The sequence below is a fragment of the Pseudorasbora parva genome, chromosome 21, assembly GCF_024679245.1.
Source record: "Pseudorasbora parva isolate DD20220531a chromosome 21, ASM2467924v1, whole genome shotgun sequence".
NCBI classification, from domain to species: Eukaryota; Metazoa; Chordata; class Actinopteri; order Cypriniformes; family Gobionidae; genus Pseudorasbora; species Pseudorasbora parva.
In genome coordinates this window covers 11,557,154-11,572,363 of record NC_090192.1, presented here as the reverse complement: position 1 = coordinate 11,572,363, position 15,210 = coordinate 11,557,154, and the positions used below count along the sequence as shown (strand labels likewise).

The following is a 15,210-nucleotide window of genomic DNA, read 5'->3' as shown; positions in this document are numbered from 1 at the left end:
AACATTAAAACCACAGGAAAAGTGTTCAAAAGCACTGCATCCACTTCATATATTTCTATTTATTAGAGTATTAAAATATTGTAACTTCTGGATAATGATTTAATGTCATTTAAGTGCTTAACTCCATTAATGAGAATGGCATATTTCATCTAAATGTGTTCATCAGTAGAAATCATTCTTTTATTTATTTAAGCAGTTATCATGAACATGCACTGTCTTTATGACTAGGACTCATAATGAGGATATAAAGTGGTTTTCCTTTACATCTGCGCAGGTGTACAGATTTTCCCGTCAAGTTGTTCTTATAAATCACAAAGTATGCATAGGAAGTGGCAAACGCCTTCCTGGGCCTGTTTTGTGCGTATGCAGCAGTTATAAATGAGGCCCCAGATGTGCTTCAACAGTAGCTTTTTAGCTGTACATTTACTGAATGAGCACTGTGCTACATTGTTACATTGGAATGCGTTTTTCGCCACTCGCGATGACCACTTCAGGATGGCTGTCAAACAAACCCCATGGGACATTAGTTGACCTCTGCTTAGACACCATTAGTGGTGTCGTGTTACAGGTTACAAAAAAAAAAAAAAAAAAAAACGGTTGCAAAAGGTTACAAAAAACAAAACAAAAACAGGAAAACTATAGTTTTGGCCAAAACCTGGATGAGCAACAGGAACTATACCACCCAATGGGCCCCGACTTCTAAATCTACAGTCTGATACAACGAGACATGAGAGAACGAGCGACTCTTTAATAGCTGGTCATTTTTAGTGAATCAGAAACATTTAACACAACCAATGTAGCCCAAAAATAATATTCGACACCCAACAGTGATCTCATACCTCCTTGCCTGATGGAGACATCTCGCATCTGACATCGAGACCTGCTCTAACAAGACCTGATAACAATTTCTAAATCGTGAAAGAACCATTCTTCTGTCTGAGCCGATTCGGTTGAACCGGTCCAAGAAACAAAAACTTAATCATTATTGCATAAATGCGTAATTTTCTCAAAACATTGTATATAAAATTCTCAAATGGCTCAAAATAGTTCACACAGCCAAACAAAATGTTAATATATTGGGAAAGAAAAAAAAACATTGTACCATTTTTCTAAATGCAAAAAACAACTAGGATTAAATCCTACATACCAGACCTTTAATATAATTGTTATTATAATATAATTGTAATATATGAATAGGTACTGTGATGCAATGATGATGGGTATAATTTATCTGAATGATTACAGTATTTATTTACATCAGAAAAATACATTCCACCATGTCAAGACATTATATTACTTAGTTTATTGTTATGGTTTATTGTTATGGTGAAAACTCTTACATTTACATTTTCAGCGTTTCTCCTTCTAAATCAAAAGTTAAATACAATCTCTCGACCAATAAGAGGACCCGATATCACACCATCCAATCTGATTGAGCCATACTACAGCAAACAGACATTCTCAGCCAATCAGTTGACGTGATCTTACAGACCAAAATGGCAGCGGTTGTGTGTTGAGAATTGGAAATGAACAAAACCCCAATTCATTTACTGCATAAACTGGAGTATTTTGTGGTAAGCATGATTTTAAAAACAAAAAAATCATACATTTGCATTTTAGCCTATTTGTACATTTGATTTATGCACCTTATACGATAACTAAATGTTATTTTTTTGTGAGACGTTATGAGTAGAGATGATATCTGACGTTCTTCTGCCATAACGTTACCGATATAAACTCTATTTAACGTTATATGGTTGGTTGTTTAATTGATGTTTTAATCCATAGTTTATAAAACAGACAGAATGAAGGTGGTAAATCTGAAGCAGGCTATCCTGCAAGCGTGGAAGGAACGCTGGAGTGATTATCAATGGGCCATTAACATCAAGAAGAACTGTCCTAAAGGAGCCACATGGGACTACCTCAATCTAGCAGGTCATATCTAAATATATCATCTCATATTAAGTACAGAAATTCCTGTATCACACTACACAACCCAGTTCAAGCCATTTGTGAGCAATTCACTGTTGTGCTGAGGACACATAATGTAGACATCTCTTATGCTCTCCAAGGCAGCCTAACAGGCTGTAAAACAGTAGTTGTTGTGAAATTACAATTTAAAATGACTTTTCTCTTCAGTTTTATATTATTTTATATTTTAGCAGCCATTACTCCAGTCTTGAGAGTAAGAGTTTCATATGATCCTTCAGAAATCATTAAAATATACTGAATAGCATAATACTTAAAGGGTTAGTTCACCCATAAAAGAAAATGTTATGTTTATCTGCTGACCCCATTGCATCCAACATGTAGGTGTCTTTGTTTCTTCAGTAGAACACAAATTTCCACTCATATAATCATGTGAATAGGTAACAACTCTATAAGAGCAAAACAAACAAACAAACAAACAAAAAAACACGCTTAGACAACATGCACAAAGAGCCCCGCTGCTCATGATGTCTTGAGACACAAACTGATCGGTTTCTGTAAAAAAAACCAAACAGTATTTATTTTTTACCTCATATCCCGACGATTCTAATCTAGTATTCCTATCCTCTATTACTTCTGTCTGATAAGGTCAAACTGGCGCAAATATAGATATATACCATTTAGATGCCTCATTCAATCCAATCGGCGCAGGCACTAATGAGGATTCTATATATATTTCTGTGATCACGACAGTTTTACCTTATCAGACGGACGTAATAACGGATGGGAATACTAGACGAGAATCGTCGGGATATGAGGTGAAAAAATAACATGCTGTTCGGTTTCTCACAGAAACTGATCGGTTTGTGTCTTAAGACATCAACAATGTGTTGTTATGAGCAGCAGGGCTCTTTGTGCATGTTGCCCAAGCCTGTTTTTTTGTTTCTTTGTTTTGCTCTTATAAAATTGTTACCTATTCACATTCATTATACGACTGGCACACAGCAATGGTTGGAGTTAAAAATCTTTTTATATTATTAATATTTTATATATTAGGTATATTAGTGATATCCAATATTATTATATGGTAAACTAGTTCAATAGAAAAAAACATACAATTGTATATATTAACATGCACAATATGAGAAGCATTGCTTTTAACTTTTTCCCCTTGCTGTCCACAACCCTGTTAGAACAGACCTGCATCCCTCCTGTGACAGTCGCTGTGTTAGATGTCACCTTTCGTGTAGTTGTTAAGGTGTTATTATTGTTTCTCCTGATACAGAAGCTCTTCTGGAGCAGGCTATGATTGGCCCATCACCCAACCCTCTCATCTTGTCCTACCTGAAGTATGCTATCAGTTCACAGGTAAAACACACTGCTTGATTTATCATAGCCTGTTATTTGCCTCTTTTCTACAACAACAACAACAAGAACTGTACATTTTACTTTTGTGTGAGGCTGCATCTACACCATTAGGTGTCGGTATAAGATCAAGATGACTACCATTGGCCCAGCAACAGCATAAACAGAACTATACTGAGTGCTGCATGATATGATATTCTCTCTTCCACCTCTAGATGGTGTCATATTCTAGTGTGCTGACAGCAATCAGCAAGGTTGGTGTTTTTTATTTTATTGTTTTATAATATTTTATTTTTTAACTCCATTTAAATAACCACGTTTTCATTTGTCCATCCACAGTTTGATGATTTCTCACGGGAGCTGTGTATCAAATCATTGCTTGAGATAATGGACATGTTCTCCAACCGACTCAGGTAGCCATCCATCAGTCAGTGGCACCGGTCCGTCCACGAGTCAGTGAGATGCAGTTTTCCTAGGATGGAAGTATTATGTTTTTCTCTCTTGTTTTTTTTCCCTTGTAGCTGCCATGGAAAGACAGAGGAGTGTATTGGGCTGTGCCGCGCAATGCTGTGTACCGTGGTTTGGCTCCTGCAGGGATGTGCGTGGTACTGTGAGAGACTTCGGGAGACCAGTGCTCTGCCTGCAGTAGAAAACAGTCTGAGAGCCTGTCTGGAGCGCATGACCAATCTGTTACACAGCACCAAGAACAGAGCCCTGGTGCACATCGCACGCCTGGAGGAACAAGGTGTGTGTTTATTTACAAAGATTTAATAATAATCTCATTATGATATATTTACAAAGACTGTTTCTTTTATAAAATTAAGCGACTGTAAATAGTGTCAATGTGCTCTACACGTTGGTATTTGGCAATATATTTTAGACAGTAATTAGGGGTTTTCATTACCAATAACCAAATAACATAAATAATAACATTAAAGATACCCTGCCACTAGGGTTGGGTTCCAAAACCCGGTGCCAATATAGCACCGGTACCTATATAACCGGTATGTACCGAACCGAATCAGAACGCAGATTCCTCATTTTGGTGCCGCCCATTTCAGTTAAAACGTGCTTTTGCGCTTTGGCTAGCGCCGAGCCAGAGACCGATGCGCTTAGTGCTCGTTACATATCACAACGATTCAGTGTTTTCAACCACATCATGTTTATTTAGGTTCCAGACATTTAAATGCACATAAATACTAGCAAAAAACACAATGATGTCTATAGAAGCTGCAATAACAATCCTTTTGGACCGTTATAATTTGACTCCGTGTCTTATTCATATCACAAATTTTGTAAGTAACTATATAGTTTACTCTATTCTTCTCTCACTTCACTGGTCACTTACTTTCATGTGTTTCGTGAGATGAGGATGAATTTACGTGATGTAAATCTTACAGTTCCGATTCTCTGGTGAGTCTCAAACTAACGGCGGCTCCCAGCGCGCGCAATATAGATCAACTAACATGATCATTATCATTCTATTAGCTATTGCAGATGCTGTGTATTGTGTAAGAAGCATGACACGTGGCCATGGAAACAATAAGGCGATGCGTTCTAAAATATTTTGTCAGAGAATATGGTCATATTTCAGCCAAATAAAGCTGAACCTAGAAGTAAAATAATAAAAAGCCATTCTTTAATGTCATCCACCATCTCTTTGTGGCTCTATCTTTATTTTTTAGGCACTGGTATCGTTTTAAATGTACCGGTTTGGCACCGGTATCAATAAAAACCCAAACAATACCCAACACTACCTGCCACATGTATTTCATTACTTTCATGGTAATGTCTGAAGTTCTACCATGGACTGTTGCAAAGATTCGTTGGTTTATGTTTCAAACCATTTTAGTGTGGTATAGAAAAAGGCTGCAGGAAGACTTGGCTCGGTTTGCGCTAGTTCTCATTATTATTCAACAAGCTATATAATTTTTACATTTGATGTAATTAAATATAGCGTATCAACCAACCAGCTGCACACTGCATGCTATATACTTTATTCCTTTTTTCTTTGTTCTTTCAAACGCTGCCGTGCGTTGATCATTGTAGCCAATCAAAAGCACATCCAATGAGCGTGTGAGCACAATGACCAAATAACTTGCTGAGTGTTAATTCAAATAATAATCAATGTGATCATTAGGAGCTGATTGGTTATGCAGTGTTGCAATGTTCAGAGAACACTTCTCAAAAGTGAAATCATTTCTGTAAATGCAGTGATGCAATGCTTTGTCTCAGTATTCAGTGATAGTCACATGAGTAGTTGCTGGTCTGTGTGTGTAATTCCAGAAACCTGGAAGAACTTCTGAACATATGCAAGCAGTAGGCGTTTTCAGAAAGGAACATTTTAAAAAAGATAAAAAAAAGTAGGGCAAAGTAGTAGGGAAGAATCAATGAATTATGAATATTTGACTGCCGTTGTGAGAACATGTAATCATGCAATAAATAAAAAATCAACTGTACTCTGAAAATTTGTATTTTAAAATGTAATATAATCCTAATATGCTCCTACGCAGCTATTACAAAAGATTCAGACATGCACTGATGCTCCTGGAGAAAACACATTTCATTAACAGCCGGGGGTGAAAACTTTTGAACAGGATGTGCATATTTTTCTTATTTTGTTCAAATATCATATTTATTTTAAACTTAGATGGCTCCTTTAATCTTTACAGTAAATGGCCACCGTTAGATTGGCTAACGTCATGGCATAGGAAACGGTATCATCACCCACTTGCTTTTCCACATGAGTAAGCATTTAGAAAACATGCTAATAAAACTGTAATTTACAAACAGTGATTTATGTGTTCCATTTGCTTTTGAAGCAATGCTCTCATCAGTTGTTGGCAAGTGTGGAATACCCAGTAGGTGGGGGCCTATGGTACGATGATGTGTAACTATTTGCCAATGTCTTGCTCTGGAGGCTGTCGTATGCAAATTATAAGTTAAATAAATTAATTGTTTTTTAATGGCGGAGGACATTTTAAGCTATAAAACTTGCAGAATGTTTTACTGGTACAAAGTCCCTTTTTATGTTAAACAGGACTTGACATTAAAGGGTTAGTTCACCCAAAAATGAAAATTCTGTCATTAATTACTCACCCTTATGCCGTTCCAGTCCCGTAAGAACGGAACTCTATTGAAATTCGATGCCACCATTGACAGCAATGTAATTTCCTCTCTCAAGACCCATAAAAGGCACTAAAGATGTTGTTACAAAGTCCATCTCACTACAATGGTTCTACGATCATTTTATGAAGCGACAAGAATAGCTTCATAGAATAGCCCGAAATAACGACTTATTTCAAAACACGGCTCCCTGAATGAATCTTATGAATCAGCATTTCGGATCACCAATGTCACGTGATTTCAGCAGTTTGGTGGTTTGACACACGATCCGAATCATGAATTGATACGCTGATTCATAACGCTCCGAAGCTTTAGGAAGCAGTGTTTTAAAATCGGCCATCACTTTACAAGTCGTTATTTCGTTATTCTCGTCAGAAAAACTGTAGTGAGATGGACTTTGTAACGTCTTTAGTGGCTTTTTATGGGTCTTGAAAGAGGGAATGTAATTGCTGCCAATGGAGGCCTTTCTGAGCCATCAGATTTCATCAAAAATATCTTCATTTGTGTTCCATAGATGAAGGGCGGTCTTACGGGACAGCATTTTTGGGTTAACTAACTCTTTAACACCTGCCAGCCCGCCAAATACGGGTCAATTTCAGCTGTGGCGGGTAAGGCAGCCCCTCCCACTAGCCACTTTGGTGGATTAAGTATAATTTCAGCCTACAGTCAAATTAAATGCCAAGACCACAGTATAACAAAATAAAAATTCTTTATTGATTAACTTGCAGTTAGGTGGAATCACGCTGACCGACACACAACATAAGCGCTCTCTCTTGTGCGCGACGTAGAGAGAGCGTGCTTCTATTGTGTGTCAGCGCGTTTTCCACCTATCCCGCTTTCACTAACTGCAAATTAATCTTGCCTGAATCTTGTTCTCGAGGGGATTAGATAGGCCATTTGAACGTGCTCCTTCAGAACTTTGTCCCTTGAGTTCTGAAATCTCTTGAGATGCAGGCTTGTAAGAGGCTGGCAATTAGTTGAACATATACCAGTGTAATTGGAGACACTTAGCCTACATTTAATCTGTATTTGAATATGGCAACATTTGTATTTTAAAACATTTATTTTAATATGGCCACATACCTCATTCTACATATTTCTATGATTAAATCACTGACAGATATCCCTTCCCATCAGCTAATCACTGCATAGTTATTAAACGCATTGACGTCATCCATATCAACGAGATCAACCCTACTCCCATACTCTTATCTTAATGCTGCCTTCACAAGCTATCGGAATTATCGTAAATACGAGTTTCATAGGTAAAAAATTTCATGAACGAATGAACGCCCTCCGATTTCACAATTGGAATGCGATAAACTCATAATCACGACTTCAGTGGGAATTATCATATTCAATCAAACTGAAGTTCAGCTATTTTTTTTAATAGTGACTTTTTCAAATCATCAGTCATCAGTGTCTGGTCTACTACAGATGTCATTATAGTCAGAGACATTGGTGTACCTTTAATTTTGTACCACTGTTGGACATTGTCACTTAATAAAAAGTACAGATTTTATCCACAGTTAATCTCGTATTGTGCTATATTTGTATTTTTTTATTTTTTTGTGTACTGTCACGTTATCTCTTTCAAATGTTTTATTATTTTTGTGGTCACCTTGCTTACTCTGTCACAACATGAGGCCATGTGACATTGCAGCATACTGCTGTATATTGCATAATGCCTGCATTTCGCTTGCTATAAAAATAAATTGTGTATACTGCACAGGATTAAGTAGTCATCTAGTTTTCCATTACCAATGTAACCCTTTTCAGTGACATTCATCAGCTTATTAATCAGCATGACTAAGTGTGATTCAAAATTACAAATAATTTCTCATTTCTTTTAAACGCCCCCTTTCAGAGAATCAAATTACGTAATTTGTTTGCATCACATGTGAGTTAATATTTATTGAATGACTTTAATTTTTATAAATAAAGCTTGATTGGGGCGGCAGTGGCTCAGTGGTTCACATAGATTGTCTACAGACCCGGTTCCAACTGACCAAGTGTCGAGGTGTCCATGAACAAGACGCCTAACCCCAGCTGCTCCCGACGAGCTTGGTGTCTTACATGGCTGACATCGCCGTCAGTGTATGAATGGGTGAATGTGAGGCACAGTGGCGGATCTAGAAAATTGTACATGGGGGGCAAAGGGGTGGCAAGAGGTCTTGGCAGGGTGGCAGGGCTAGACGGTACATGGAAATCGCTATATGTGAATTGCTTTAACAAAACAAACACAAAACCACTTTTAAACTACAGTACTTATTGTTTAATCATGCCCTTACACACTACAAAAGTTTTTAATTCACAACAGTAATAAGCCCAGCGTTCGAACAAAACAGTATAAAAAGCAAAATGAAAATATAAAAAAGTACAAGAATTGTGGGAATTGAAGGTCTACTCTCTCCCTCTCTGTCATCTTCCTCCTCCTGAACACTCTCTACCTCTGTCCCTCTATCTGAATCTGGAGCCTCCTCTTCATCTCTCACTGATTCTTCTTTTTCCTCATCTCCTTCACTTATTTCCTTGTCTTCTCCTGCTCTGACCCTCCTGGTCTCTCCAGTTTACTGCCTTCTCCTTCATTTCCCTCACCCTCTTCCTCCTGTGTACTTCTTTGGATTTTTTTTTTTTTTTAGCAAAAAAGCTAGTAATATTCTTACTTTTAGCCTTCCTTTTCATGGTTAGGCTCCAGCTACTTTCTTCAACTACTCTTGCCTACAAAAGTCAATATGTGAAAACCTCTGATTATCCTTGTATTACATTACACTGTAGGGCCATGTAACTAATAAGTAGCCTATATAACAAATATAAAAACAGAAAGATTTATCACATGCACACACCAGTTATGTTTAGACAAATTAATCCTATTGTATTTATTTGCCCAGTTCTAAACTGGTTTCATTGCTGTGATATCTGAGAGGAATTGGATTTAATAGGACTGCTTAGCTAAATCAAATGTAAAAAAATAATAATAGTTTTTTTAAAAGTGCATTGTGATTGTCACTAACATTTTAGTAACAACTGAATTTTATTAGGTTTAGTGACAACATGTTAGTGTTTACATGGTACAATTTCTGGTAAGCTACGCTTTATTTCAACTCAATTATATTATTGTGATTTTATTTAACATGGACTCATTTGGATAAATATTAGGCACACAAGATGTACCTAATCTCAAGAAAAAACAGCTCACCTAATGCTGTAAACATACAGAGAGCCCTATCAGCTGGCAGTGTTATTTAAGGTGAAAAATAACTCAAATTAAAAAATGTATTATAAATAATAACTTTATTTAATGATATAAATACAAATATAATAAATATGTAATATGGTACCATACACATATTTAGCAAAATACTCTCTAGCTATTATGGCTTTCCTGAGGTAAATGTTATGTGACAATTGTTCTCAGCTCAGTCTCTCCAGTGGGTTTGTTGGGCTTTGCAGCACCGCTGCAGACTCGCTGTGTGTGTGTGTGTGAGTGTGTGTGAGAGAGCCAGACTGAGCGAACGAACACCGCTCTGCACGTTTGAATTAGGGACGTATTTGAGGGGCGGGGCCGCGGTTAGGGGTATTTTATGTATTTTAATGTTAATACATTTACAATTAAAAATTAAATGGTTTACTTTTGGTAAATGCATAGGACATACTGGCAGTTCGGGTTGTTTTTACAAGTAGGACTACAGTTTTTGGAACATCAAAGTTTAGGGGGGCAGCTGGGGGGGCAATGCTCTGGAATGGGGGGGCACCTGCCCCCCTGTAGATCCGCCCCTGGTGAGGCAGTATGTAAAGCACTTTGGATGGCCATAGGTCTGTTGAAAGCGCCATTATAAATGCAGTCCATTTACCATTTTACAATGATCGTTATCTTGAATCCCATTTAATTTACCATGTCTTTTTTGTCTCATAAGCATCCTGGACCAATGTAGAGCAAGCTTTGCTCAAACTGTCAGAAAATCTCAATGCTGTGACCAATCAAACTCTAAAGGAAAATCTTGAGGAGTGTGTCTCATTGGTCAAGAGGTAAGAATCCAAGACCTCAGACTCACTGTTCAGAGTGCAGCAATGATATAGCTGGACGATAAGTTGAAAATTCATAACGAATTTGCAAATATGTTGCTAGCAATTAAGCAATGTTGTGCTTTTTATTGCAGTGATGTTAATGCAATTTGGCCCTTTAGGACAGTTTCACAATAACAAGGTCTCACTTCATATTAGATGTCTTTAACTACTCTGTACTTGCATCAAAAAAGTTAAATGTTTGGTACAATGCACTTATTGTTGCTATGTTGTATTGCAAAACACTTTTGCTTCTATTGAGGTTGAGTCTGAGCATGTTTAGGTTCAAAATTTATGGTATGGGTTACGTATAGGATCAACAGCGTAAGTATAGACGTCATTTGTTTTTATGATTTTACTTTTATTAAAGAATAAAAAATGTAAATACATGTATGTAAACAGTGAGTGCATTGTATCAAAGGCCCTATTTACACCTGGTATTAAGATGCGTTTTGGTCGATCATAAGTGGACAAGGGATGCACATACCTCTTTACACCTGGTATTTTAATCTATTTTGTCCACTTTCAAACACTTTTGTCCTGATTTTTTCGAGGGGAGGGTCTATGGGTGGTTAAATGTGTTTTTTCAGATCTTTCAATTTAACAGACAAACTAAGCTTGCACTATTTACATATGAAGGCGCACAGTGACGACGGAAAAACATACAGAGCACATCAGATTTAGTTTCTGCTCTGATAGCTGCAAGACGACGTTGAACGCAGTGTGTATGTGTTAGCAATCAGGAATGGTGCAAGAACATTGTGCTTTGTACGTTTTTCATCTTCAAGCCAAGCTTGGGGCTTCAGCCGACTAAGTTTAAATTCCGTCCGCGCTGTTTCCCATAATGTTTATGCGTTCAGTCAGTAGGTGGAGGGTAGGCGTCTTTGGCAGCTGATCAAACGCATTCGACCACATGAGTGTTTACATTACAAAAGCAATCCGATCGAATGCTCTGGAAGTGGTCAAAAGTGGACAAGCTCAAAACTGTATACACATCTGTATTTAACATTGTGTACTTCTGATGCCATCGACCAAAATGCCTTTTTAATGCTAGGTGTAAACTGCCAAATGATAAATAATACCCAGAATTGTGATTAATTTCCATCATTCAGTCTTTAATTTTTTAAATGTATTTATTTCTTTTTATAGTATTCCTCAGATGTTGTGTCTTCAGTGTGATCCACCGGTCCACACTTCATTTCCTTCAGTCCATGCCTTCATCATGCTGGAGGGAACCATGAATCTCACTGGAGAGACGCAGCCCTTAGTTGAGCAGCTCATGATGATCAAGAGGATGCAGGTGGCTACAGGCAGCAGTGTTTGAGCTTGAGATGAAGTGGTGTATGTGTGTGTTTTTTTTAATGTGTTTTTGTGATCTGTGTCTGTAGCGTATACCAGCTCCACTGTTTGTGCTGGAGATCTGGAAGGCCTGTTTCACTGGACTCATCGAGTCTCCAGAGGGGAACGAGGAACTCAAATGGACGGCTTTCACCTTCCTAAAGGTGTGGTTGAGTCACTAAAGTTTTAATATGTATTCTGTCATAATTTTCTCACCTACATATTGTTGCAAATCAGGGGCTGTATTCACAAATCATTTTATCTTACCTAGGGGTGACCCCTAATAGTCGAAGATTCGATGCATCGATATGCTGGACCGGATTCGACCACTGATCTCATGGTCGAATCTTCGCGGGTGTTATGAAACGAGGATCATACCATTTTGGCAATATGTGGGTGCTCAATATTAGTGTTATAAAGACGTGTCGCGGCGCTGAGCGATCGCCTCTTTAAGGGCACTAAGCTTTGCACCGGAAAATTCGAACACATACACCGACGGTGGCATTCGAGGCCTGTTCGCGGCGTATATTTCCCTCAAATCGTGAATGTACGTGCTGATTTCACCCTGTACTACAAGATACACTCATCGTGCAGCTCTTCTGTCAGAAGTCGATTCAAAATTGAGCTCGCGCGTATATATGTCTGCCTGAAGTGAGATAACGTTACCTGAGACACGGCACTGAGCTTCAGTCCGGTGTGCGACCCCCCCCTTCCGGCACAATTGGCTTAAGAACGTGCATATAAACGCACTCAAAGTGTTCTTTTCCTCTCTAGGCAGGTATTTTTTTAGGTGTATTTATCAAAATGTTCTTTTGTATATTTGTGTGATGTTCTGTGTTTCGGGCTTTTAAATGTTATGAAAGAATGGTTAATTTACGAATGTGTAGTGTTGCCTTGTTTTGATCACTTTATTAAAAGTGGTGGCTGTGTGCCGTGTGTAAAGTAAAATAAAAATAGTCTTAGCCTCCTACTGACTAGTGTCCTGCCTTTCCCAACCCGTTTATGCCGTTTTTTTTTTTTTTTTTTTCAGTCTATGGTTTACACACACATAGATGATTCGACTTTTGGTCGACCATAAAGATTCGAAAATTCTGATTCGAATGTGTAAATCCTTAGTCGGGGACACCCCTAATCTTACCACTAAGAGTTCTCCTAAATGGCAGTAAAAGTTCTTAGTTACGAGTTTTCTCCTAACCTATTCACAAAGCGTCTGAGAGCATCTTAAGCTAAGAGTAAGGGTGGGGTTGACCTCATTGCTATGGATGATGTCATCACACTTACTAACAATGACCACCATGAGTGGCTGATAGAGAGGTGTCTCTGTCAGTGATTAAATTATAGAAATATTTTGTTGATAGCCGTCAAATACCATCGAATACACACTGAAACTAAAACTGAAAGATCTGTACAATAAACCGTCAAAATAAAATTTAGCTTTAGCAAATGTGTATAACTACTGTAGCCTATACTAAAATGTTCTTTATTATTATTAAATATAGTATATTATTATTTCTAAGGATTATCATACAACCAAGATATATTTTTATCCATGTTTTAAATTGAGACAATCTGTTGTGCAGCATTTGACAAAAAAGCAATGTTTTTTTAATAAATTAATTGTATATTTTATTAACATTTTAAAATCTTGAATAAATTGTTAAAGTTTATATAAATTTGTATTAAATCATAAAACACAGAATTCCCAAAAATCTAATGAAAAACACAGAATTTAGGAAAAAATAAAATGGATTTCATTAGGCTTTAAATTAAAAGGTAGCTTCTCCGTGGAATTTAATTGTGAACAAACAAGTTTGCGTTCATTCACAAGTGTAACACAGATGTGGAAAGTTTTTCCTTCTCCATTAAAGATAAATTAATATTGTAATAAATATCAATCTTGTGTGATATGGGAAAAGAATATTGTGATAATATTTTTGGCCATATTAGGTTTAGTGTTAGTTAAATTTAATTATGCAATTTATAGTTATTACAACAGTAACCACATGTAACGTATAACAAGGACACTGTAAAATAAAGTGTTACCGACATACAATGGCAGTCAATGTGGACTGAAGCTGTAAAAATCAAAAAACAACATGAAACCAACTTTGAAGTACTATTAAAAAGTAGTCACATTTAAAAATGTAACCTTAATATGTGAAAATGTTATCCTCTTTGTAGCCTGACGGCATCAGCTCGTATTTGTCCATATTTGTTGTATAGGGAAAAGCGAGCTTGGAGCCACCCTCCTATAGCCTGACAAGCCAGACCCACATCAAGATGTTTGGTCTGGAAACTCACCATAGACAGGGCTCAATCCGAGGGGCGGGATAAACGGTTGTCTTTCAAACTCCCTCTGCACGCGATAGGATAGCGCTACACCAACCAGAGCAACGACGGTGAAGGGGAGCTCGCTGACTCCAAGTCTTCCAGAATCGCGGTCAGAGCTGATTCGAAAGACCGCCGCCGTTCGCCAGTTTCTGTGTTTACTAGAAGCACGCAAACACAACTCGGCCATCGTCATTATGGCCCCGCCCGCCGACTCTATACATGATGTGATTGGGCCGTCCAGATTTTGAGGAACACAGCTCAGAATGGTATTGAGAGTTCCTAGACGATACTTGCGGGCAAATTAAATTTGCTGCCGCTAGGGTGCGTCTAGATTTCTAGGCTAACCCTCCTACGTACTTCCGCTCAATTTTCATTTTCCATCAGTACTCCGTCCGGGATTGCAGTATATTCTCTGGTTTTCTCCGGTCAAATTTTAACCCGCAGTGGCTGAGAACGATGATATTAATGTCATGCGCAAGTTTGAGATTACATACATCAAGACCAAACATTAGCGATTGATTATGGCAGATCCTGAGTGGCTGTTGGCAAATCAAATATTTTTAAAATTCAACAGAGTACCTGCCTACAAGGAAGTTAACACTTTTCAATGGAGAGTGGCCAGACTCTCTGTACAAAGCAAATGTATGATAGTCTGGTAAAACCAGGCTAGGGAAAAGCAGCTTCAACTTCTCATTTTGTGTTTCACTGAATGACTTTTTTAGTCATGGGTTGAGGGTGAGCAAATTATGTAAGATAATTTTTGTTTTGGTCAACAATCCCTTTATTGGAAGAACAAAACTCTTTATCACTATTTAAGCTTTTTGTTTATGGAGTAAAATTCAGCTTTTTCACATCCCATTTCCAGATTCCTCAGGTTTTACTAAGGCTGAAGAAGTACCCACAAGGAGAGAAGACACAGGTACAATTATTTGACTATTTACCTCACCTGTTCAAGTAGGATTTTAATTGTTTTGGTTCTAGTTCCAATTTGTGTCAGTCCACATCATCCAAAATGTTAATCACTCCATTTGACCTGTCCACCTGTGTGTCTGTCAG

General features: G+C 37.7%; 1 protein-coding gene across 2 annotated transcripts in view; it reads left to right on the top strand.

The window, feature by feature from the left end:
- The first annotated feature begins 1,442 nt into the window (after nt 1–1,442).
- The window catches only part of med24 (mediator complex subunit 24), a 33,376-nt gene continuing 19,608 nt past the window's right edge, over nt 1,443–15,210 (top strand). The window contains exons 1-10 of one of the 2 annotated variants that reach the window (XM_067429671.1): nt 1,443–1,574; nt 1,789–1,935; nt 3,215–3,297; nt 3,510–3,548; nt 3,634–3,707; nt 3,816–4,039; nt 10,338–10,449; nt 11,635–11,785; nt 11,874–11,987; nt 15,020–15,073. In XM_067429671.1, coding sequence (XP_067285772.1) covers nt 1,806–1,935; nt 3,215–3,297; nt 3,510–3,548; nt 3,634–3,707; nt 3,816–4,039; nt 10,338–10,449; nt 11,635–11,785; nt 11,874–11,987; nt 15,020–15,073 — 981 coding nt within the window. In that variant the 5' untranslated portion in view covers nt 1,443–1,574; nt 1,789–1,805. The remainder of the gene's footprint in view (nt 1,575–1,788; nt 1,936–3,214; nt 3,298–3,509; nt 3,549–3,633; nt 3,708–3,815; nt 4,040–10,337; nt 10,450–11,634; nt 11,786–11,873; nt 11,988–15,019; nt 15,074–15,210) is intronic. The other variant, XM_067429672.1, reaches the window with a different exon arrangement.